General features: G+C 49.3%; 1 protein-coding gene across 1 annotated transcript in view; it reads left to right on the plus strand.

Moving 5' to 3' along the window:
- Positions 1-13,964: 13,964 nt before the first annotated feature.
- The window catches only part of MYH7 (myosin heavy chain 7), a 14,924-nt gene continuing 4,170 nt past the window's right edge, over positions 13,965-24,718 (plus strand). Inside the window, exons 1-31 of the mRNA XM_017814901.1 lie at positions 13,965-13,983; positions 14,896-14,953; positions 15,462-15,679; positions 16,108-16,251; positions 16,690-16,846; positions 16,979-17,006; positions 17,244-17,355; positions 17,676-17,768; positions 17,864-17,927; positions 18,149-18,247; positions 18,340-18,443; positions 18,528-18,666; positions 18,751-18,869; positions 18,981-19,130; positions 19,312-19,482; positions 19,627-19,936; positions 20,017-20,084; positions 20,221-20,308; positions 20,422-20,539; positions 20,627-20,750; positions 20,943-21,079; positions 21,160-21,286; positions 21,400-21,528; positions 21,600-21,842; positions 22,166-22,342; positions 22,457-22,602; positions 22,699-22,789; positions 23,460-23,849; positions 23,939-24,065; positions 24,168-24,286; positions 24,624-24,718. Coding sequence (XP_017670390.1) covers positions 15,479-15,679; positions 16,108-16,251; positions 16,690-16,846; positions 16,979-17,006; positions 17,244-17,355; positions 17,676-17,768; positions 17,864-17,927; positions 18,149-18,247; positions 18,340-18,443; positions 18,528-18,666; positions 18,751-18,869; positions 18,981-19,130; positions 19,312-19,482; positions 19,627-19,936; positions 20,017-20,084; positions 20,221-20,308; positions 20,422-20,539; positions 20,627-20,750; positions 20,943-21,079; positions 21,160-21,286; positions 21,400-21,528; positions 21,600-21,842; positions 22,166-22,342; positions 22,457-22,602; positions 22,699-22,789; positions 23,460-23,849; positions 23,939-24,065; positions 24,168-24,286; positions 24,624-24,718 — 4,070 coding nt within the window. The 5' untranslated portion in view covers positions 13,965-13,983; positions 14,896-14,953; positions 15,462-15,478. The remainder of the gene's footprint in view (positions 13,984-14,895; positions 14,954-15,461; positions 15,680-16,107; positions 16,252-16,689; positions 16,847-16,978; positions 17,007-17,243; positions 17,356-17,675; positions 17,769-17,863; positions 17,928-18,148; positions 18,248-18,339; positions 18,444-18,527; positions 18,667-18,750; positions 18,870-18,980; positions 19,131-19,311; positions 19,483-19,626; positions 19,937-20,016; positions 20,085-20,220; positions 20,309-20,421; positions 20,540-20,626; positions 20,751-20,942; positions 21,080-21,159; positions 21,287-21,399; positions 21,529-21,599; positions 21,843-22,165; positions 22,343-22,456; positions 22,603-22,698; positions 22,790-23,459; positions 23,850-23,938; positions 24,066-24,167; positions 24,287-24,623) is intronic.

The raw sequence follows: 24,718 nt of genomic DNA on the forward strand, positions 1-24,718 counted from the left end.
CATTACAAATATTTCAGAACTCTGACAACACTTATCATTAAAGCTTTTATAAATGTGTTTCCTGGATAGAATCCCATGATCCAGATCTTCTGGTGTGGGCAGGCTCAGTTTCACCAAAAAAAGAGTGGGCAACAGCAGCTTCAAGAAAGCTTTATAGTCTTCCTAATTCCTACCTTACTTTGAGATAATTTTGAGAAATTTTGGATTTATGTCCATTTCCCCCAAACTTTTAGAGTTGGCAACTAAAGACCATATGTGTTTTGTAAATGCAACCCAAACACAATTCCCTGGGAATTTGTTAGTTGGGTGTTGGTCGAAAAACTGAACAGTTCCAGACAACTAAGAGAAGGTAGTTTATTTTTTATTAGACTAACTTACATAGACAGAAAAAATAGGAAAATGTTAATATATAGAAACTGTGTGTATTGAACAGAAGGCACAGGTTTTAAAGCTGAAGAGAAAGCTGAGTTCTTGCTCTTGCTCAAACCAAAAATAAATATATCCTTATATCTGATAATTTTGCTATGTCAGCTGAAACTTTTGTGCTTGAATCTTTTAACCAAAGAACACTAGACCTTTTCCAGATGATTTCATTTGTACAAATGAAAATCTGCAGCAGCTGAAACAAAGGAGTGATGGAGCACCTTCATTTAAAGAAAAAAATGAAGCAGAATGCAATTAATCTTGTGTCACAAAAAGTGTAGTTGAGGTATAATCTGAATACTGACAAGCATTGTAGTGTTCCAGGTACCATCTGCAACTTCTTTACAGATAACAAAGTGCTTACAAGCAGCTGCTGCCAGGGATCTCACTCAGCAAAAGCTGCCTCTGCTCTGTGTTAGCTTAATTTCAGCATCCACACTACTCAACAAAGTTGTCTTCAAAAACGTGGTCATGGTGGAGGGGTCCCAACTGTTCAGTCCTCCCACTCTGGGCCATCACAGCTGAGCATTGCCTAATCCTTGATCACCAATACTGTTCAGTGTGATCTTCCTCATGCCCAGGTGTGCCTTTGGAGACAGAAACCTGTGACACAGCCTGTAGGTGTTCCACCACAGGCTGCCAACACCTGAACAAGTTGTATTGCTATGACTTCTATCTGCAAGTTGGTGGCCTTTTGACATTCAGAGCTGTGGAACCCTTTGCTCAGCTGCTCAGGTAACACTTCCCCTTGCATTCCTCATGCTGCCACTTTCATGCTGTCACCCTCATGCTGTCGCTCTAATGCTGCTGTGGGCACGGCCTTGTGTCTGTGAAACCTAATAACATTGTTATGGTGGGTTCTCATGGAAAATGGTTGCCACCAGTGTGAGAATTACCCCTTCTTCCCCACTTTTCCTACTCCTTGACTATAGTTTCAGTTTACAATATAGGGAAAATACTACCTGGGGTGACGAATGGAACAGGTCACCTTTTTTCTGTGTTTTCCATTTCTTTTGCACTTCTTAGCACAGATTGTTGTTTTTCATCCTGTCCTGACCAGGCTGCTGTCCTATGCCATCCTTCATTTCTCTTTCAAAGGGCTGGGGGGGGGGAACCTTGCCTCTGTGAAGGCAATGTGTTTATAGTCTATTAAAAGACTTTTCTTTGAATTAAAGACACAGTCCTCCTGCCCTGTCAGCATTTCTGACTTGTCCAGGATGATCTGAAAAAAGTGTCTGACCACAATGTGGTCAGATATATGGTCACATTTTGCAGTGTGAGAGGTGCTTATGATGTGGGGCTTAATTATTTCCAAACCTTTTTTCAAAAGTGTCATAGACTTTTGTGACCAGCACCCCCTGTAGTATGGTTGGCATAACTAACACATTTTTATAGAACCAAGAGCCATCCTCTGTGATCAAGATGGTCCAGTATCAGTCACCTTTTCCCTCCTTATCAGGCCTTGAAAGTCCTGTGCATCAGCCAGATTTCTTCTTCCCCTCCTTATTGACCTCAGGGTTCCTGGAACAGCAACACCTTATGGTGGGACCACACTCAGCATGTACACAGGGTTCGCATGGGGAGGGATATTTCTGAAATGGGGGTGGCTGTACCTGAGCAAGGAAGGAGAGCTGGTGTGGAGTGCTGTGCTGCTACGTCTTACTTTGGAGTCTTCTGCCCCCTGATGTGTCCTGGTCACAAAATCTATGATAGGCAAAGCCGTGGTGGAGGTTGCTCCCCCAGACAAGTCACCCCTGACTGGGGCACTTTGCCAAGTGAAACTTTGTGATGGGAACAGTTCCAGGCGTGGAGAAAAACATACAGCAATTGACAGGATTTTATTATATGGACCTTACAGTTATTATATGGACTTTACTATTATTATGTGGTTTCATTGTATTCACACTACACAGTGCACAGCCTGGACATGCCCAGGCTTGCCATGAGTTTGCCTGCTCCCTGCTTCCCCCGCTCCTCCCCCTTTTGCCCATGTCCCTATCCTGGTTTGTCGCCCCGCTTGTCTGTCTCATGCTCTGCCCTATGTTCTGGCCCTTTCCCCTCCCGAGCTGATAAGACTGGGTGCACACGTGAATAAAGGATTCTACTTGCACCCTCCCTTGTGTCCCGGACCCGTGCTCTGCCACGGTCCCATCCCCCCTTCGGACCTCGACAAAACTTCACCAATTTTTTACATGTTTGATAGACTAACACTTATTCTGTAACTATGAGGCTCCCTTTAAGAGCAGAACTGAACTCACGCACAATCACACAGCCCTAGACACCTCACCATCAATGGCAATGAGGGCAATGAGGAATATTCCAATATTCCTCAAGTCTGTAGGTGGCTCCTTTTGAGCTGTCAACCATTTCTTGCATGAGAAGACACTGGAAAGAATTATGTTGCTGCTTCACTTGCCCCAGGTGTGTAATTTTTTCACCATAATGCAGGTAATGAGATCGGCATGACTCTCAGGGATGGTATGAGAGCATGGCAGGCCTCTTGGCATCATTCTGAAGGGCTACATCAGAGGCAGCATGCTGAAATGCTGTGGCCTTCCTTTTGTGGAGAATGGGAAATTTCCAGTGACAATTTCCAAGGGGTAGGAAGGGAAATACTGTAACATTAGTAAAGAGTTAATGTCAGTTACAGTTAACACAGAATGTAGACCAAAGTCAAATCATAGAATCACAGAACCACAGAATGGCTTGGGTTGAAGGGACCTCTAGTTCTGACCCCAATACCGGGGCAGGGTACCTTCCACTAGACCAGATTGCTCAAAGCCCCCTCCAACCTGGCCTTGAACACTTCTGGTAATGCCAGTTAATAGGTTCCAAGGTCACTCTTTCATATGGTTTAGATTATTCACATCAGAACAGCCATAGGGCTGTTGCAGAGGTACCAATCCAAGGCTCCCTCCCAGCTGTGTCCAGTATGGCTGTACTGTTTACTCTGGCAATGAATAATAGGAAGAAAAACTGGCTCAGGAGCAATCATGTCCTGGCACAAACCCTAGTGATACTCTAGAATTAACTCTAAGAAAAAAAAATGCTTGTTGCAAATAAGGTGATAAGTTATATAATTTCTCTCAGAAAAATTCTACACAGAAAACTGACATGCTTTCATCCACCTAACTGTAAAAAAACACCCATTTTTTTAAGAAGAGAAACATTAATTATGAATGGCTTAGGCTATTGCAGAAAAAAAAGATATACACTTATGGGAAGTGAAGAGTTTGCTGTTCTGCAGTGTTTCTATTGAGATGAAGTATGCTGGTTAGCATATGACTAACTCATTCTTTTGGTAGGGAAAAAAAAGTGTAGAAATTATATACCTTATTACCATACAATATGTCTGTGATCATGACTTTTAAAGCTGGCATAAAATAGAAAAGAGGCCTTTCTTAATCATCACTTGGTGTTAATACAAAGGCACCATAAGGAGAAGATGAAACAAACCATTTAAGTTAATATACTCTTGTCAAGCAAGAAGCAGTATGATGGCATGACTCCAGTCTCTCAGAGGAAGGAATTTTTTTGTTCAGTGAAAGCTGATACCTCAGTGAGCCACCCAGCACAAAAATAGGAAATGAAGTTAAGAAATGCAAAGCTCTTCCATTCCTCTCATCTTTTCTCCCTGCATCAATAAATTATTATCTTTAATTTTATGGGAGTATAGAGAGGAGAAAACAAGCTATAGCTTGTCATCAGAGCTTGACAAAACTAGAAATAAGTTTTCTTTTGCTGTCAACGTACAATGACAATTTTCACAGTACTATTTCAGGTATCAGCTCCCTTAAATACTTCTGTCCTATTATAGCTATGCAATACTTCGGGGTCAGAAAGCAATTGAATGAAAACCTATCCCTTGCTAAAGGAACAAACAGTCAGTGGAGTGCCAGCAATGTCACGTAGCAGATTCTGGATGACATGCATGCCACAGTTCATTTGGATCTCTCAAATTTAAAGGACAATGCACTCTGTGTACTAGTCTGTATTTCATTACCTCATTAGGTAAAAATCAAACAAGGGCTCAATCCTCTCTCAGCAGACTGGTCTAGTTGATAACTCCCTAATTCGTACCTTCATTAATTCACAAATTCATTAGCTGACAAAGGCAGTAACTCACGAATTCACACTCTCAGCCAGTGTACATGTTGCTCTCACTTTAGCTTAATTTTTCTGCTACCACTGAACAGGATTTAGCGTGAGCTGTTTCATAGGCCAAAACCTGGGCAGGAGTCAAGTGGTCACCCACACTCCACCACTTGGTATAGGCTACAAGTCTAGTAAGTCCCACAGTGCAGGGAGGTACTGTTACTCTTCCTGCCTCACTGTGAGTGAAGGTAGAGGAAAGGTTTGAGCGCTTCCATGGGAAAGTTTAGCATCACAGTTTATTATTAGGCAACATGCTTTCAGTGTGGAGATGTTAGCACTAGATCTGGATGTACAAACATGTTAATGGAAAACAAATAAAATATAGAAAAACAATACAATGATCCTGAGTTGCAACCTAAGATGCAATATGCCAGTTGCAGATGGTGCATAATCCATAAAAACGTCTAGCAGTTTGTTCAATTCCTGTTACAATCTTGACAGTCTGGTCAGTATCATGCCTGATAGCAAAAGTAATCTGCTTTTGATAAGAAATTGCTTTCTTATACTTGTTGATTAAAACTTCTGCTTCTTCAGTTTGAGAATGAACTGTGTCCCATAATGGTCCTAAGGGTCCTGTCCACGTTGTAAGCCAATATTCCATCAACAAAAAAATTAATTAGATTTTTAGCTTCTCTGAAGTTATTTTGTCATTACAGAGAACATCACAGATCAAACCAAATACATATACAACCCAGTTTTCACTGAAGTACAACTATGCAGTTACCACACAGTTAGCCTAAATAGCAGGCACCTGAAATCATATCACTCATACAAAGGCCTTGAATTACTAAATGTTCAGGGCAGTACTGTTTGTGGTTTCCTCATTCTACATCCATGATTAGGTTACCTTTGTTATCCATGCATTTGGTCCCTTGAATTAGCAGTCATATTAGCTACAATAATGGGGAGTGGGTTGTATTGGTAAATGAGTTCCTTTTGGCTTTCCCTATTTATAGTGCAGTGATAAACAGATCCACCCAACAGACTACTTTTGCCTGCTATCCTTAACTTTTCATGAACAGAGTTTATGATACTTGCACCAATCCAAATAACTGCATCCTGAACATTGCAGGATTCCCACTGTGGATCCAATGGGCTTTCAGTTCATATTCATTTATAATAAAGGTTTGCATGGTAACACCAGCAATGGCACTGCTGGTATTTAAAACCAATTTTTGAACACCAGCATACATTTCCTTGAAAATCTTCTGGAGTTTTGTCCAAGAGTTTAGGCTAATTATCAAGGTGTCAATAGTTGCATCCTTTCAATTTATTATATCCCCAAGTCATGGAAGAGTTCACCATCATCCAGAGATGTGCTTGATTTTCACACAGTGTATCATTTATCAAACAGTATCCCAGAATTCCCAATGCAAGGGTCAAGGTTGTTTGATGTATAAAGCATCCTTACTTTATACATTTCAACATTCTCTCTGGTGATAAAACCTTACCACAGGGAATCTTAACGAAGGTCAAGGGAATATTTGGTCTACCTGCTAGAGGGACACTTTCCATAGCATGCATGTCAAATGGCATCTTTCACTCATTCGTCCAGGATGTCAGTGGTTCCTATGGAGTGAGTAAGAAAACTTATTACTTGGACTGTATCCAAGCCTCCACAATGATAAACTTCACTCCCATAGTAGTTTCCATTGCTGTTTCCTATGTTCCATTCTCTCAAAAGCACTGCAAAGTAACCCAGAGTTTCCCAGCTGATGGATGTTGAATTCTCACCTGATCCCTGGATGCCACACTGAGGTGTTCAAAGCATCCTGCTGGTGCTGGTTCAGTACAGAAGATTGTTCAAAACTTTTAAACAGTGGGCTACCAGTTGCTGTCTGTCAGGATTTTAAGAATTGCATGGCCACTTCCACAATTAGTGCCACCATTGTGCCATTTGATTTTTTAAGCAGTGTGCTTTATCTTTCTCCTATACCATAACTTGGAGTCGCTGCAAAGTCCACTTAACTCCATGGACAAGACACCATTCCTGTAATTAACTTATTTTAAAAATGTGCCCTGTTACCTGATTGTACCTGTTGTGACATTGACTGTGGATGCAGCCCATGCGAGGTAAACATTATCCAAACTGCTCACTACTTCAGTTGTGATCGTAATAACTTTCCACCCCACGGAGGTACGTGTTTGAGTATGACACAGTCTACTTGCCCAATATTTCCAAAGGACTTTTCCTTCCTTAAGGTTTGCTTGTTGTTGACCTTGGACAATAGAAACCTTATTTTCAACATCAAATTTACTAGTTGTCACTATATGAGCTGCTTGTTTCTTAGTAATCAGACACCTGATTACACCAGTAATCAGACATCTTCTGGCATGCTGGTGCAGAAGAAACGCCTTGAGTGCCGAATGGTTACATGAACACCATCGTTTTCCGGTGGGCTGCTATATGACCTGTAGTAATAGGATCACAGTTGGCAATACCTTATATTTGCTGCCAATATTTGTTTCCCTATATATTGAGATATGAGGATAGTTTAACCAGTTTCCTAACCACTGTGTAGTACTAGCCCATACAGCATAGGAATCGGTGTATATGGCCTGTTCACCATTTCTGAGACTTAATACAAGAGCATAGAGCTCTGCTAATTGAAAAAAAAAAAACCACAACCTTTTATTTGCTCAGTTACTACAGGTTCTTCAGCTCTAAATACAACAGCAGCCATTCCTTACCATTCACACTATGTTTAGTTCCTTTCAGTAAACCAGACATCATCTGGGTGACTGGAGTTGAATTCAGGGACATCCTGGACAGAAGTGCGAGGAGGCTCCATGTATGTATCAAGGCCAGTCTTCGCAAACGAAGATTTGGGAAAGGTCTCTACCCACGTTTGTTACAAGCGCGCTGGTGATACAGGGCTTTGCAAATGCGGGTAAGGCCTTGGAGCCTGCGCAATGGATTTTTTAGGTGAGACACGGTGTGAGCTAAACTGAGCCCACCCTTTAATCCTAACGTTCATCTGCCGGGGCCAAACAAGCTTGGACGGTGGCAGCGAGGTCCTCGGGATGTAGGTTTGTTTAGAGTGACCTTCTCTTAGATGAATGGCCTTACAGGGCTGAACGAGCTCCATCTGCCCGTGTTTAGAGTTGTCCTTCTCTTCTGTGTGTTCCGGGGCTCCCCTCTCATCTCCCACGATGGCACTGTCGCTCCCATCCTCCCGCTCCTTTCCGTGCCCGGGGCCGCGCTGCCGCGCACGCGCCCCGGGCCGGCCCGGGTCCGCACGGCCGTGAAGCACGCGTTCCGGGTCGGCCCGGGCCCGCGCCGCAGGCTCCATGTATTCCATGGGCATTCCTATATGCACCACATTTTCAGTACCTTACTCTCCTTAGCTAAGCCAGCTATAGTTTCACAATGATAGACATACAGTCCTCACCTCTCTACAGGGGTCTTACATGCCACATCCAAAGGTACTGGTTTACCTGCAAGCATAGCTTTAAGAACAGGTGTTGGCAGTGCAATTTTATGTTCCTTCCCTGGGTCAAAGGTTCAGTCACTGCCAGTCCTTTGCAAGCTAAGCTGGTAACAGCTTTTCAAAAGTGAAATGATAGTGCTTATCACTGCCACATGCACACATACACTGCCCAACAGTGACCTCGTGTGGCAATGGAAATGTCTCCAGTTCTTTAGACAGTACAGCGATGGTCAGGTTGATTAAAATGAGCACTAAGGGAGAAAATGTATATAGTGGAGTACCTGCCAGGTGGAAGCAAATAGGTCCCTATCTGCTTCTGGTACATATCACAGAATCATAGAACGAGAGAATATCAGGCTGGAAGGGACCTCAAGAATCATCTGGTCCAACCTTTCTTGGCAAAAGCACAGTATAGACAAGAGGGCCCAGGCACTCTGTCCATCTTAAAAGTGTCCAATGTTGGAGAATCCACCACTTTCCTAGAGAGATGATTCCAATTGTTCTCACTGGGAAAAATGTTCCTCTTGGGGTGAACCAGAATCTCCCCAGGAGTAACTTGTACCCATTATCCCTCATCTTTTCCATGTGATTCCTTGTAAAAACAGACTCTTCATCTTCTTTGTGGCCATCCTTTAGATACTAGAACATGGTGATAAAGTGTCCTCTAAGCCTTTTTTTCGCAAGGCTTCTCTCACACACTTCTCTCAGACTTTCCTCATATGTCAGGCTTCCCAGACCTTGGGTCATCTTTGTGGCCCTTCTCCAGACTCTCTCCAACCCATTTTTGCATATTGGGGACCAAAATTAAACACAGTATTCCAGATGTGGCCTGATGAGTGCTGAATAGAATGGGATAATGACCGTCTCTGCTGGCAATGTCCTTCTTGATGTAATCCAGCATCCTGTTGGCTTTCTCTGCTGCAGCAGCACACTATTCACTCAGATTGAGCTGCTTGTCCACCAGGAACCCCAGATCTCTTTCCACAGAGCTGCTCCCTTTTCGGGTAGATTCTAGCCTGTGCTGCACTTCTGGATTATGTTTTCCCAGATGCAAGACCTTACACTTGTCCTTGTTAAACTTCATAAGGTTCTTGTAGCCCATTTTTCCAGCCTACCCGGGTGTTCCTCCAGGGCATCTCCTTTCCAAAGGGTCCACTTCCCCACTCAGTTTGGTGTCATTGGCAAAATTCAATGGGGTAAAGAAATGCTTCTGGAGGGGAGATACACAATCCCTGTGGCTTGCTGGCTGTTGAACTGTAAGGGCACAGGCTGAACCTTCTCTCGAGAGGGAGTAAAGAACAACATTAGCACAAGTACCAATGAGATGGTGGACAGGAGGAATGGGCATTCATTATGTCCCTTCCACTTCCAAAGAATTCCTCTCCACTCCCACAGATCTGAGGTCTGGACACAGCTTTTGTTGCAGGTCCTTATCTGGCTCTGGAGCCAGAGCCCTTTGTGCCTAACAAAATGGTGCCAAATGCTGCCCTTCCAGGTGACCCCTGGTGCACTTGGCGAAAACTCTACAACCAACTCAAGCTTGTGCAGGACCAAGCTGATACTCTAGCCAGGAATGCCATGTTCAAGACCTGCAGTCCTGGCTGCTGCTCTTGAATCTGCTGCTGAACTGCACAGGTACAGCCAGCTTCAACATCCTTTTCCTCCTTGCTGTGCTGTAGGAAAACAAAGGCTCTCAAGACAGAGACCCTGGTGCTGTTTGTCAGTCTGTTCTCTTTCGATGTTTCTCTCTACAGCTCACACCTGGGGGTGTGCTTTAGGAGATCCCCAGGGCTCTGTTCTGCCTTGGCCCACTTCCCCTACTGTGGCCAGAGGAGCCCAGCCAAGAGCAGAAAGCTGCTGGCAGGGGTATTCCAGTGCCTCAGAGGAAGTGGGTGTGGGGCAACAAAGGGGGGATTTATCTTCCCCAGGAGGGCTAAGCCTTCTCTGAAGCTGAAGGAGAAGCAATGGCCAACCTCACCTGCCCCAGGGAGTTGAGGAGCTTCTGCAGGAGCAGGAGCATGTTGCAGGGAGAGGAATGTCTATCTTCTGCAGCATCTGTAGCAGCACCCTGACTACAGAAAGGGGAGGGGGCACCCTGAGGCCTGACCCTGTCTTAGACTGAGTTCCAAGCATAATGAGAGCTTTGGCATGTGTCTGACAGGTGTTTACCACGTGGGACAACTTGGTGGAGAAAACCTCCAGAGGACAGCAGCAGTGTGCTGGGCCTGTGTATCCTCCTGTGTTCAACCCCTCCAACAGCAGGGGATGTTGGGGTTTCTTCAGGTCAAGGCTGGTTCTGCCAGCATAACTCCAGAGCACACAGTGCCGCTCATTCACAGCCTGTGGCCAGGGCTGGGTACAGTGGCCACCCTAAACATTCAGGTGAAGGTCAGCTGGACCCAGCACCAGTGTCTCCACAGCCCGTGGTGTTGCACATCTGGCAGAGAACTGCGTCAGCTCCAGGAAGAGTCTTGTCACCTGTGATGGAGCTGTGAGGCGTGCTCCCCCTGCCACAACCTGACCTTTATTTCCCAGTGGGAAGGGAGAGTAAACCAGTGACACAAGTGGCAGTTGTTTGTCATGGACACATCTGGTGGTGATGGCTGTATCTACCCAAAGTGGATTCAAGGGAGATAGAGAACAACACCATGGCCAGCGGCCAATCTGAACAACACACCGCCCTAACCACAGTGCCGCTCCAGGTCTGACTGCACCAAGGCTGGAAGAAAAAACATCTGTAGTCGGTGTGCAGATATGACCATGAGTCATCCTATTCCATAAATAGTGGGCAGCCCTGGGCCTGTTGAGCTCTCCTGCACAGCGGTGGGCTGCATGCCAGCATCCTCCCTTGAGTAGGGACAGCTCTAAAGGGGACTCCTCAAGGTCAAAGAAATTTTGTCTGTGCTCTCTGCAGTAAACACTCAAGTGTACTGAGTGGTTTTTTGTTAAGTCACTGTCAAGCTTGCCACTGAACTTTGTTAACTCATTCTTGTATCAATAAAATCCATTGTCCCTTCTTTGGAGAGTGAAGTATAGGACTCCATCCATGATGGCAGCATAAAGGCCATTGCCAAGCGTGCCCTCCAGGAAGCTGAGGTCCCAGGCTTTACCGGAGGTGTAAGGAAGGGCACGCTGCAGAAGGCTTGACACAGAGATTTCCCTCCTCCCTCGGGAGGGACAATCGTGTATCGTCCTCTAGTTCCCTGTCACAGCCATCCAAAAGGCTGGTGCTGCTAGAATAGGCCCTGTGTATGGCCAACACTTCCTTTTCCTGTTGTCTCACACTTCCTGGTAGGGGAAGAGAGTACTGTGGCAGGAATTAGAGTTGCCTTAGTCATACGTTTCTCTGAATCCAGGTCTTGGGCCCTCCTCAAGGGTGTAATGTAAAGAAAGAACTGTCTCAGCAGTCTGTATTTACACCTGCTACTGCAGATCTGGTCTCTGCAGCACTGCTCTGTCAGGAGCCTCATGGCAGAGAGGAAAAAGCCATTCATCTCATCATCTTGTTTCAGAAGGAGCCCTCTGGGTTCCAGAACTACCTCAGGCTGCAGGTGCTGGGCCATTGAGGAACCTGAGCCATGCTTCCTGCCTGTATCGAGTCAGGTCCCATAGGGATCCTGCCAAAGAAGGGGGGAAGGGGTCAGGTCAGTTTTATCTGGCAATAAATCCTATTTATTTTCCCCAGATTGAGTGTGAGCCTGTTGTGCCTGGGATGCAAACAGGCAGGGGAGCACGGCTGGGGCGGGTGGGAGGTGGCTCTGATGGCAGCTGGCAGCACTTGGAGGGAAGCACGTATGGAAGGCAGGATGGCAGATGGGGCAGCACAGAAACAGCTTGGTATGATGGTCAGGAACACAAATAGTCAAAGGGAAGAGATGAGAGTGCTCTTGGCACCAAAGAGAAGCACCAGGAAAGGAAGCTCGGTCATTACAGAGTGGGTGGGGGTGAGAGGGGGTTGGAAGCCCAGAGAGGTTTTGTCTGGAGAGATGCGAAAAGCCCAATTGTCAAAAGTAAACTCAAGGGAAGTTCCAGCTCTGTCAGTCAAAACCAAGCTCAATTCAAGCGCTCTTCAGCCAAGGGAGAAGCAGTGGCTGACCTTGCCTGTCCCAGGAGACTGAGGAGCTTCTGCAGGACCAGGAGCACATTCCAGGGAAGGAAATAGCTGGGAGCAAAGTGCCTGGGCGGCACAGCCCTTGGGTTATGGGGACTTTGTTCTGCTTCCCACCCCCGTCTTCCAGCTAATGGTCCTGGGTATCCTGGGAACAACTGGTCTTACTATTAAGACTGAGGCCAAGGAGGCATGAAGTAACTCAGCCTTTTTCTCATCCTTGTCACTATGTTTTCCCCCCTATCCAATAAAGAATTGGAGCGAATTATGAAAAATTTTGAGAAAATAAGAAAATTTGTGGAAATACTGGGGAAAATCAGGGGGAATTAGGGTGAAATAGAGGAAATAAAGGGGAAAATCAGGGAAATTGGGGAAAATTAAGGGATATTGGGGCAAATTATTGGTGGAATAAGAGGAAATTTGGGTAAAGTAGTACAAATGATGGGAAAAAGATAAAAAATTGGGTAAATTGGGGAAATAAATTTCAGTTAGGGGGAATTAGAAACATATTCAGGGAAAATAAGGAGAAATTGGGGATTTTGGGGAAAATTAGAGTGAATTGGGGCAAATTTGGGGAAATAAGATACTTTAGGGGAATCAGAAAATGTATAAAAATTTAGGGAAGCGTAGGGGAAATAACGGAAAAATTAGGGAAACTGGGGCAAACTGAGGGAGAATAAGGGGAAATTTAGGTGAAAAAAGGGCAGAGTAAGAAAAATTTGGGGAAATCCTGGGATAATTAGGAGAAATTAGGGGAAATTGAGGGAAAGTTAGCAAAAGAGGGGAAATTAGAGGGAAGTTGGGTTAAACAAATTTGGTGGAAACTTGAGGAAATCAGGGGGAAACAGGAAATTTAGGAAAATCGGGGGGAAGACAAGGAAATTTGGGGCAAATTGCAGGAAAAATGAGGAAATTTAGAGAAACCTCAGGGGACACCAAGGAAATTCATGGCAAATTGATGAAAATTTGGAGAAAACGGGGAAATCAAGGAAATTTGTGGCAGATTGGGGGACATTTAGGAAAATCAAAGGAAAACAAGGAAATCTGGGGAAAAATCAAAAAACTTTGGGGGAAATTGGGAAAATTAGGGGAAATTCAGACACCTGAGTCCCCTATATGGGGTCTAATGGTATCTATGGGGCCTGGATGTCTGGGTCCCCCTAGCTATTCTTAGGTGAGTTATGGGGGTCAAGAGGGGGGGAAGGGGGACCTATAGGGCCAGCCCCATATATGGTTATGAGGTGAAGGTGCCCCACAGCCCCATTGGCGTCACAAACTGATCAGATGTCAGGGGTTGGGGGGGCATGTCCCAAAAATATCCCATTGTGGGGGGAGGGGGAGGGAACAAAGGGATGGGAGGAGGGGCCCAGATTCTTGAGTTCCCTCGAGGGGGAAGGGGGGTCACACCTGTCCTTTGTCTGTCTGTCCCCTCCTCCACCCAGGGGGGACTCAGGCATCTGGGCAAGCCTTTTGGTTTGCCTCATTCATCCCATAATAAACCACGGGGGGGGGGGCTACAGGGGGCCCCTACAGGGCTGAGAGGGGGGTGTCCTATGGGTTTGGGAAAGCCCTATGGTGATTCTCTGGGGCTGGAAGTGGGTGTTATGGGGGAAGCTATAAGGATTCTATAGGGGAACATATTGAGGTCCTATGGGGCTGGGAGTGGGTCCTATAGGACCATGGAACAGGGGGTGGGGGTGTCCAATAGGACTGAGAGTGAGCCCTATGAGGCTGGAGGGAATTACAGGGGTCAAATGGAGAGAAATATGGAAACCCTGAGGAAAGTCCTATGGACTTCTTATAGTGCTAAAGGGGTGTCCTGTGGGACTGGGGGAGACCTATGGAGCTGAAAGTGTGTCCTGTGAGGTAAGGGGGAACTGTGGGGATGAGATATGTGGGGGTGAGATATGTGGGGGCTTCTGTGGGGCTGGAGGAGCTCTATAGGTCCAAAGGGGTCACTGGACCCTTTGGGGCAGTGAGGGTCCTATAGGATGACAGCAGAGGGGGGGCCCTATGGAAGTGGGGAGTGCCCTGTAGATCCACAGGGGTCACCGTGTCCCCATGGGGCAGTAGGGTGGCCTTGAGGTCACCTGTCTGTCCATGCCCGCCCTCCCCCCTTCCCAGTGACGCAGCTGGGGGGGAGGGGGGATATAAGGGGGATCCCCCAGCCAGTGCCTGCAGATCCAGGGGCAGGTGGGGCAGGGGGCACCGGGAGCACTGTGAGGGTCTGGGAAGGGGCTGTAGGGGGATTGGTGCCAATTGTAAGGGACTGGGAAAGAACTGGGTCAATGTGGGAACTGGGAGGGACTGGGAGGAAACTGGGAGGGTCTATGGGGGAACTGGGAGGGACTGGGAGGGTCTATAGGAGAACTGGGAGGGTCTATGGGGAAACTGGGAGGGACTGGGATGATACTGGGAGGGTCTATAGGGGAACTGGGAGGGACTGGGAGGATCTATGGGGAAACTGGGAGGGTCTATGGGGGAACTGGGAGGGACAGGGATGATACTGGGACAGTCTGTAGGGGAACTGGGAGGGACTGGGATGATGCTGGGAGGGTCTGTGGGATAACCAGAAGGGACTGAAATGATATTGGGGGAGGGTACTGGATAGAGGGATATTGAAACTTACTAAGCAGTGCTGGGGTGGGGGGGTGGGGGGGTGAGTGGGATGGTGTGTGCTAGTGTACTGGAGAATTATTGGTGGGGCTTGGGGGGATGCTGGGATATACTGAGACATACTAAAACATACTGAGGGGCGGTTATTGTGTTCCGGACCAGGACCAGAGCCCCCCTGAGTCTGCACTATCATCCCCTGACTCGGAGACCACTGAGAGAGGTGGGACTGGGCACTGGGAGCACTGGAAGGAACTGAGGGGTGTCTGGGGGAACTGGGAGGAACTGGGAGGGATGGAGAAGTACTGGGGCATACTGGGAGGTGCTGGGGTGGGGTAAAGGGTAGGCAGTGTGAGGCACTGGGGAAACTCAGCTTAACTGAAAGGAACTGGGAGCACTAGGGTGGGTACTGGGACTGCCAAGGAGGAATTGGGATGGAGATAGGGACAACTGGGAGGAACTGGGAGCACTAGAAAGTAACTGGGAGCAGTGGAGAAGAATGGGGGAGGATGAGACCACCAAGGACGGACCTCAGAGGGGGCTGACTGGGAGGACTGGGAGCTCTGTAGAGGAACTGGGAGCACTGGGGAGGAACAGAGGAGTCAGATCAACCATGAGGAACTGGGGCATCTGGAGAACAGTGGATGATGAAACAAGGAAGGAGCTGGGATGGGGTCTACTGGGAGGAACTGGCAGCACTGGGAGGGTCTGATCCCTTCTGCCCCACACAGCCTCACCCAGCGCCACCATGCCTGACGTGGAGATGGCTGAATTTGGGGAGGCCGCCCCCTATCTCCGCAAGTCGGAGAAGGAGAGAGTGGCCGCCCAGACCCGCCCCTTTGACCTGAAGAAGGACATCTTTGTTCCTGATGAGAAGGAGGAATATGTTAAGGCCACCATTGTCAGCCGTGAGGGCTCCAAGATCACTGCTGAGACCGAGCATGGCAAGGTGGGGGGACCCCAGCCACACACGGGACATCAGGACCTCAAAATAGTAACTCCATCCCCCAGGGGACACAAAGAACCCAAGTCACCTTCACTAGAACCCAAGAAACATCTAGACCTCAACATACCTTCACCAGCACCCACTGGATTCTCAGACCCCACAACATCTTCTCTAGAACCCAGGAAATATCTAGACCCTGACCCCCCTTTCCCAGCACCCACTGGACACCTAGACTCCCTCCTACCCCCTCCATCAACCAAGGGACACCCAGACCCCAAACCATCTTCTCTATCACTTGAGGGACACCTACACCTTCTCCAGCTCCCAAGGCAATACCCAGATGCCCAGGTCCCAGCCGTATGGGAGGAAAAACCTGGGGCAACTCCTTGTCCTGTCCTCCCAACCCATGGTGTTCTCCTTACCTTGAGCAGACAGTGACGGTCAAGGAGGACCAGATCATGCAGCAGAACCCTCCCAAGTTCGACAAGATCGAGGACATGGCCATGCTGACCTTCCTCCATGAGCCTGCCGTCCTCTACAACCTCAAGGACCGCTACGCCTCTTGGATGATCTATGTGAGTTGGGAGCCCATGAGGTTCTCCAGACCCCATCTGGAACTTGGACAACCCTTCTCTAGACCCCTTGGGCCAAATAGACCTAGGATACCCTTTCTCCAGATCTCATGGGCCACCCATAAATGGGATGTCCCTTTTTCACACCTTTTGAGGCGCCCAGACCAAGATGTCCCAAACCCTTTGGGACACTTGAAACCAGGATGTCCCTTCTCCAGATTCTGTGGGCCATCCAGAACTGGGATATCGTCTCTCCAGGCTTCTTGGGTCACTCAGACCCAAGATGTTCCATCTCCAGATCACATGGGCCACCTAAAGTCAAGACATCCCTTCTCCAGACCCCTTGGGCCACCTAGATACAAGATATCACTTCTGCAGACCCCTTGGACCACCTGGTGGGGTGGCACCTCCAGACTCTGACCCACCTACTTCTTTCTCCAGACCTACTCAGGACTCTTCTGCGTGACAGTCAACCCCTACAAGTGGTTGCCCGTCTACAATGCTGAGGTGGTGGCTGCCTACCGGGGAAAGAAGCGGAGTGAAGCTCCACCCCACATCTTCTCCATCTCTGACAATGCCTACCAGAACATGCTGACAGGTAGGGACTTCCTGCAGGGACCTCAAGACCATATCCACTGATCCTTTTTGGGGAGCAGAAGATGTGGGGCAGATGTGGGGCAGAGCCAAGGTGGACTTCAGAACCTCATGCTTCTTCTCCTTGTTCCACCAGATCGGGAGAACCAGTCCATCCTCATCACGTAAGTGACCTCATATCTAAACACGTTCTTAGCCCTGCTCACCTGGCACATAGCCCCTCTCCTTCTCCCTCTGAAGCCATGCCCACTGGCACGGCCAACCCTTTCTCACCACCTGGGCTTGCCTGTGGATATCCATCGTCCACCTACTGCAAGTGCCACTCCCCCAGTGAGTCCCCACCCCTAGCACCATAGCCCTGCCCACAGCACTCAGCCCTTGCTTTCCTTGGCTGCCCTCAGCGGAGAATCTGGGGCGGGGAAGACAGTGAACACCAAGAGGGTCATCCAGTACTTCGCCGTCATTGCTGCCATCGGTGACCGTGGCAAGAAGGAGACAGGGGCCCCAGGCAAGGTGAGGACACTGGATGGGGGATGACAATGTCTGGCCAACATTCTGCTGCCTGTCTGTCCAACCAACAACACAATGTATCACCCAGCCAATCACCCTACCAACCACCCAAACAATCCAACCAACCATCCAGCCAAGCAACCATCTATCCAACCTTCCATTCATCTGCCCCAGTTCCATCCCTCCACCCATGGCATCAACCCACCTCCCTGCCTATGCAAACCTACATGGACCTGTGTTCTCCCATCCATCCATCTCAGCCTCACAACCCCAGCTCCTGCCCCTCCCTGTGACAGTCCCCCCACATTGTCCTACTCTACCAGGGCACTCTGGAAGACCAGATCATCCAGGCCAACCCTGCCTTGGAGGCCTTTGGCAACGCCAAGACTGTTCGCAATGACAACTCATCGCGATTCGTGAGTGTTGGGCTGAAGCCTATGGAGTAGGGTCTGTGGGTTAGGGTTATCTGGGAAAAGGTGGCCACCTCCACCTCCTGCCACTGCTTTTCCAGGGGAAGTTCATCCGGATCCATTTTGGAGCCACTGGGAAATTAGCATCAGCTGACATCGAGACCTGTGAGTAGGTTGTGGGCTTCATGAGAGGACATCTGGTTGTCCATCACCCATCCATCCATCCATCCATCCATCCATTCCTCCACCCACATGCCCATCCTTCTCGTCATCCTACCATCCATCTACACTTCCATCTCCTCAAACCTCCATCCATCCGTCCATCCATCTGACCCTCCATCTCCTCATCCCAACTTCCACTCATCTTCTCTCCATTCCCATCTCAGACCTTCTGGAGAAATCCCGCGTCATCTTCCAGCTGAAGGCTGAAAGAAACTACCACATCTACTACCAGATCCTCTCCAATAAGAAGCCAGAGCTGCTGGGTGAGCCATGCTCCCACCCCACCTACAAACACCTGACCCCAACTCCTTTCTGAAGGACTCCTGCCTGTTCCAACCCCATCTTCTCCTTGCAGATATGATGCTGGTGACCAACAACCCCTACGACTATGCCTTCATCTCCCAAGGAGAGACCACAGTGCCATCCATTGATGATGGAGAAGAGCTCCTGGCTACAGATGTGAGATGAGGGGCCACTAGGCAGTGTGTATGTGTGTTTCTGTGTGGGCTGAAGAAGACCTTCATCCACATTTTTGCCCCACAGAGTGCTTTCGATGTCCTGGGCTTCACCCAAGAGGAGAAGAACTCCATCTACAAACTGACAGGTGCCATTATGCACTTTGGCAACATGAAGTTCAAGCAGAAGCAACGGGAAGAGCAGGCAGAACCAGATGGCACTGAAGGTTGGGTCCAATCAAGGTCAAGGTGGGAACTAGGGTGAACCCCATGGTCCTTCCAGGTTCATGTTTTCTCCTCTGCATCCTCAGAGGCAGACAAGTCAGCTTACCTAATGGGGCTGAACTCAGCTGATCTTCTCAAGGGGTTGTGCCACCCTCGGGTCAAGGTGGGCAATGAGTACGTCACCAAGGGGCAGAATGTCCAGCAGGTGAGTAGGACATCCCCAAAACCTCCTCCCTTTGGGGTGGCATGGTGCCATCTCCAGCAAGGAGGAGAGCACTGAGAGCCCCCTCTCACCGGTGGAACATTCCTCTTCCAGGTGATTTACGCTGTTGGGGCCTTGGCCAAGGCTGTGTATGAGAAGATGTTCAACTGGATGGTGACCAGGATCAACAACTCGCTGGAGACCAAGCAGCCACGGCAGTACTTCATTGGTGTGCTGGACATCGCTGGCTTCGAGATCTTTGATGTAAGCCTTGGTTGACCCTGTTGTGTTGACCCCATCGGGTGTTGAGTTAATCCTATTCGATGGCCAGGTGGCCCTGTTTTCACTGGTTGTTCTGTTAAGTTCATTGGGTCTCAGGTTGACCCCGCAGATCTTATTATGTGTTCTGTTGACCCCATTGGCCATCTCCTCTCTCCTTCCCCAGTTCAACAGCTTTGAGCAGCTCTGCATTAACTTCACCAATGAGAAGTTGCAGCAGTTCTTCAACCACCACATGTTCGTGCTGGAGCAGGAGGAGTACAAGAAGGAGGGGATTGAGTGGGAGTTCATTGACTTCGGCATGGACCTCCAGGCCTGCATTGACCTCATTGAGAAGGTGCCACCTCCCCCCAGGGCTTCTGGGGGCTGAAGGGGCTGCTGGGGAAGGGCCCTTCCAGTTGGAGCTTGCCAGGGACCCCAAAGTTGGGCAGTTGGGTTGTGCTTGGTGTTCACTATGACCAACAAGGTCTTCTCTTCCCAGCCCATGGGGATCATGTCCATCCTGGAGGAGGAATGCATGTTCCCCAAGGCCACAGACATGACCTTCAAGGCCAAGCTCTTTGATAATCACTTGGGCAAGTCAGCCAACTTTGGGAAGCCACGCAATGTCAAAGGGAAGCAAGAGGCCCACTTTGCCCTCATCCACTATGCTGGCACGGTAGACTACAATATCATTGGATGGCTGCAGAAGAACAAAGACCCTCTCAATGAGACAGTGGTGGGGCTCTACCAGAAATCAGCCCTGAAGCTCTTGGCCAACCTCTTCGCTAACTATGCTGGAGCTGATGCACGTAAGGGGCACCCCCTTCCTGAACATCTGGGGCTCTCCCCACCCTGCCCATCACCTATCTCATAACTTCTTCTCCAACAGCCGTGGAGAAGGGGAAAGGAGCCAAGAAGAAAGGTTCCTCCTTTCAGACTGTCTCTGCACTGCATCGGGTAAGAGTTCAGGGGTTAGTGGTAGAACCTAGAGTGTTTGGGCATTGAAATCATGTCCTAGGGCAGGTAGTGATCCTTGCTGGGACAGGTCGGGGGGGTCTTCCTTTTCTTCATCATCTCCTCCTCCATCCTCCAGGAGAACCTCAACAAGTTGATGACCAACTTGCGGTCTACCCACCCTCATTTTGTCCGCTGCATCATCCCCAATGAGACCAAGTCTCCTGGTGAGCCAGTTCATGAGGGTTTATCCAGGGAACAGTGGTGGTCCCTGGCCAAAGGTGGTGGGGAGCAGTGCTGTGGGGCAGGCCTTGACTCATCAGTCACGATGACCCACCAGGTGTGATGAACAACCCCCTGGTAATGCACCAGCTCCGCTGTAACGGGGTGCTGGAGGGCATCCGCATCTGCCGCAAGGGCTTCCCAAACCGCATCCTCTATGGGGACTTCCGCCAGAGGTAGGCACAGAGGAAGAGATGTGGGGAGGGGGTTGACAACTCCACTGGGTCTGATCTCAGGATTTTCCTGTCCTCTCTGACTACTAGGTATCGCATCCTGAACCCCGCTGCCATCCCTGAGGGGCAGTTCATTGACAGCCGCAAGGGTGCTGAGAAGCTCCTGGGATCCCTTGATATTGATCACAACCAATACAAGTTTGGGCACACCAAGGTGAGGTCACATGGTCTCCATTCCCTGTGGTCCCATCATCCACAAGGCCTCCACGGTGGGACCAGGTTGACTCCATGGTCGCACCATCTACTTGTTCACCTGCACATCTGAGCTCACTCCATCCACCCTACCACCCATTCCTCCACCAAGCCTCCAGACCCCAACAGCACTTAGCTTCATCTCCCCTTGTAGGTCTTCTTCAAGGCCGGGCTGCTGGGGCTACTTGAGGAAATGCGGGATGAACGCTTGGCCAGGATCATGACCCGCTTACAGGCCCAAGTTCGTGGTTTCCTCTCCCGTCAGGAGTTCAAGAAGATCCTGGAGCGGAGGTGGGTAAAGATCGAAATGGTGTTGAGTCTAGGTTGAGTTGAAGTTCCTGGTGACCTGCATCCTGCTGTGCCTTCTCCAGGGACTCGCTGCTGGTGATCCAGTGGAACATCAGGGCTTTCATGGGGGTGAAAAACTGGCCTTGGATGAAGCTCTACTTCAAGATCAAGCCCTTGTTGAAGAGCGCTGAGACTGAGAAGGAGATGCAGGTAGGACAAAGCCATAGGTGGGGCAGGTGGATGGGTGGATGGGGAGAGGGAAGGGTATGTGGGGACATAGAGGAAGCAATGAGACTTACAGGTGACCTTCGTGCCTCCTGCAGAACATGAAGGAAGAGTTTGGGCGGCTGAAGGAGGCCCTGGAGAAGTCAGAGGCCCGGAGGAAGGAGCTGGAGGAGAAGATGGTCTCCATGCTGCAGGAGAAGAATGACCTTCAGCTCCAAGTGCAGGCTGTAAGTGACCTAGATGCCTCAGCCCCTCCCTCCTTTTTCCTTCAGCCTCCCACCAATCTTCCCTCTTCCAGGAGCAAGATAACCTCGCTGATGCTGAGGAGCGTTGTGACCAGCTGATCAAGAACAAGATCCAGCTGGAGGCCAAGGTGAAGGAGATGACAGAGCGAATGGAGGATGAGGAAGAGATGAATGCTGAGCTGACGGCTAAGAAGAGGAAGCTGGAGGATGAGTGCTCAGAGCTGAAGAAGGACATTGATGACCTGGAGTTGTCTTTGGCCAAGGTGGAGAAGGAGAAACACGCCACAGAGAACAAGGTAAGGGTGGGGAGAGATCTTGATTTCAAACTGTGGGGACTTGAGATGTCTCAAGCCAAAGTGAATACATTTTGAGAAGACCCAAGGGTGGTTGGGTTCAGTTGCCAAAACCCAAAGCTGTTTAGGCTGCTAAAATTCAAGGGTGGTTGAGTTGGGTCATGAAGACCCAAAACCACTTTGGTCAGGTTGTGACAACCCAAGGCTGGTTGTGTTGTCCTGTGTCCCCTGACTTAGGCCCAGCTCAACCAAGAGCAAGAACAACCTCCTGTCTCTTGTCTTACCTCTGGTACCAAACCGGAAGCTTGATATTTCTCTTCCTGCAGGTCAAGAACCTCACAGAGGAGATGGCCGGGCTGGATGAGATTATTGTCAAGCTAACAAAGGAGAAGAAGGCTCTGCAAGAATCTCACCAGCAAGCGCTGGATGACCTGCAGGCGGAGGAAGACAAGGTCAACACCCTGACGAAGGCCAAAGTCAAGCTGGAACAGCAAGTGGATGATGTGAGTGTGGGTCAGTCCTGCCACGGGCACACAGCTGGTGCCTTGGGGTGTGAAGGTCCTTCTGGAGTTGGTGTTTGTGGGGGGCTGATGGGTGTATCTCTGCCTCACTCACAGCTGGAGAGCTCACTGGAGCAGGAGAAGAAGATCCGGATGGACCTGGAACGGGCCAAAAGGAAGCTGGAAGGTGACTTGAAGCTGGCTCAGGAGAATATTATGGACCTGGAGAATGACAAGCAGCAACTGGACGAGAGGCTGAAAAAGTAGGGGCCCATCCATCTGCTTGTGCTTTACCTATAATGACCCTCTCTGCTGAGCAGGCAGGAATATGATTGCCTGGCGTTTCTCCCCACACCCAGGAAGGACTTTGAGCTCAACGCACTCAATGCAAGAATTGAGGATGAACAAGCAATTGCAGCCCAGCTCCAGAAGAAGCTCAAAGAGCTTCAGGTGAGGTGGACTTCAGCTTGGGGTTCAACTAGGAGGAGGAACTGGTTCTCCTCATTTATTTCACACCTTTTTGAGAAGGACCTAGACCAGCATGCCACAAACCTGAGGCCTGAAGCCCATGGTCTGTCCCTTGGCCTAGAACCTCCCTGTCACTTATCACCTTGAAATGACTCATGGGCTCCTGGGCAGGTTGGCTTTGGGGTAGCTTAAGCTGAACCAGTGGGTCTGGAGTACTCAAGGTAGTGGGGGCACCTTAGGTAGGATCATCTGAGCTGAGCAGACCATCTGTTTTGGATCATGTTATCTCTGATGTCCTTAGAGAAGGTTGTGTGGAGCTGTCTGATCCAGGCAGCTCTAGGGTTGGTTGAGCTGAATGTCTTCAAGACCAGTGAGTTGAAGAATCTCAAGGTAATTTGAGAAGGTGGAGTGTCTTCAGATAAGGTTGGGTTGATCTGGAGAACTCGAATCTTGACTGGGTTGAAGAGAACTGAATGAGATCAAGTCTGGTTGAGATGAAGGATCTCCAGTTGTCTGGGTTGAGCTGAAGAGTCCACATGTGGTTGGGTTGACTTGAATTGACTTAAAGACTCTCCAGCTGGATTGGTTGAATTGAGTGGAGGAGCTGGGTGAAACCAAGTCCGCTGACAGCATGTCCATCCCCTGAGCACAGGCACGGATTGAGGAGCTGGAGGAGGAGCTGGAGGCAGAGCGAACGGGCAGGGCCAAGGTGGAGAAGCTGCGCTCAGACCTGTCACGGGAGTTGGAGGAGATCAGTGAGCGTCTGGAGGAAGCAGGTGGTGCCACCTCAGTGCAGATTGAGCTCAACAAGAAGCGGGAGGCAGAATTCCAGAAGATGCGGAGGGACCTGGAGGAGGCCACACTGCAGCATGAGGCCACGGCTGCTGCGCTGCGCAAGAAGCACGCCGACAGCGTGGCCGAGCTCAGTGAGCAGATCGACAACCTACAGCGTGTCAAGCAGAAGCTGGAGAAGGAGAAGAGTGAGCTCAAACTGGAGTTAGATGATGTTGGCTCCAACATGGAGCAGCTGATCAAGGCCAAGGTAGGAAATAGGTCTCCAGCCATTAAAGAACAACTCTTCCATTGCCCTCTCAAGGTTCTCTTTCAATTTTCTGCCCTTCCTGTCTCCAGGCCAACCTGGAAAAGATGTGCCGTACCATGGAAGATCAGATGAATGAGCACCGGACCAAGTCCGAGGAGGCTCAACGCATGGTCAATGACCTCACCACTCAACGAGCAAAGCTCCAAACAGAAAATGGTGAGGGGCTTGTTCTTCCCTAACCCAATTGACTATCCCTTGCCCAGTGAGGTGGCTTTGTGGTGTGTCCAGCGAGTCACTGTCCACCATTCCATCCCACAGGTGAGCTCTCCAGGCAGCTGGAGGAAAAGGAAGCCTTTATCAACCAGATGACACGAGGGAAACTCACCTACACCCAGCAGCTGGAGGACCTCAAGAGGCAGCTAGAGGAAGAGGCCAAGGTAGGGCTTTGTTCAGGAGGTCAGTGGGGCTAAAAAACACCTCCAGTGTCAAGGGTGAAGTTGATTTGGGACTCAGAGGGGCAGCTGGAGAAAATGAGTTGAGGGTCTTCAGGGAGTTCAGCAGGTTTGGTGGGTGTCAAGGAGGTTGGGTTGGATTGGTAGTAAGGATGTTGGTTGGGTTGGTCTAGAGGAGGTTGGGACAGGTTTGATTGGTCTACAGGAGTTCTGGTCAGCTTGCAGTGATGAAAACAAAATCTTGCTGAGTTGGAGAACTCTAAGCTCAAGTTGATGTGGACTCAATGGTTCATCTTTTCCTCACTTGCTCTCTCTCTCCCAGGCCAAGAACGCACTGGCCCACGCCCTCCAGTCGGCCCGGCATGACTGTGACCTGCTGCGGGAGCAATATGAGGAGGAGACAGAAGCCAAGGCTGA

This window comes from Lepidothrix coronata, unplaced genomic scaffold, assembly GCF_001604755.1.
Source record: "Lepidothrix coronata isolate B3197 unplaced genomic scaffold, Lepidothrix_coronata-1.0 Scaffold47, whole genome shotgun sequence".
Classification (NCBI taxonomy): Eukaryota; Metazoa; Chordata; class Aves; order Passeriformes; family Pipridae; genus Lepidothrix; species Lepidothrix coronata.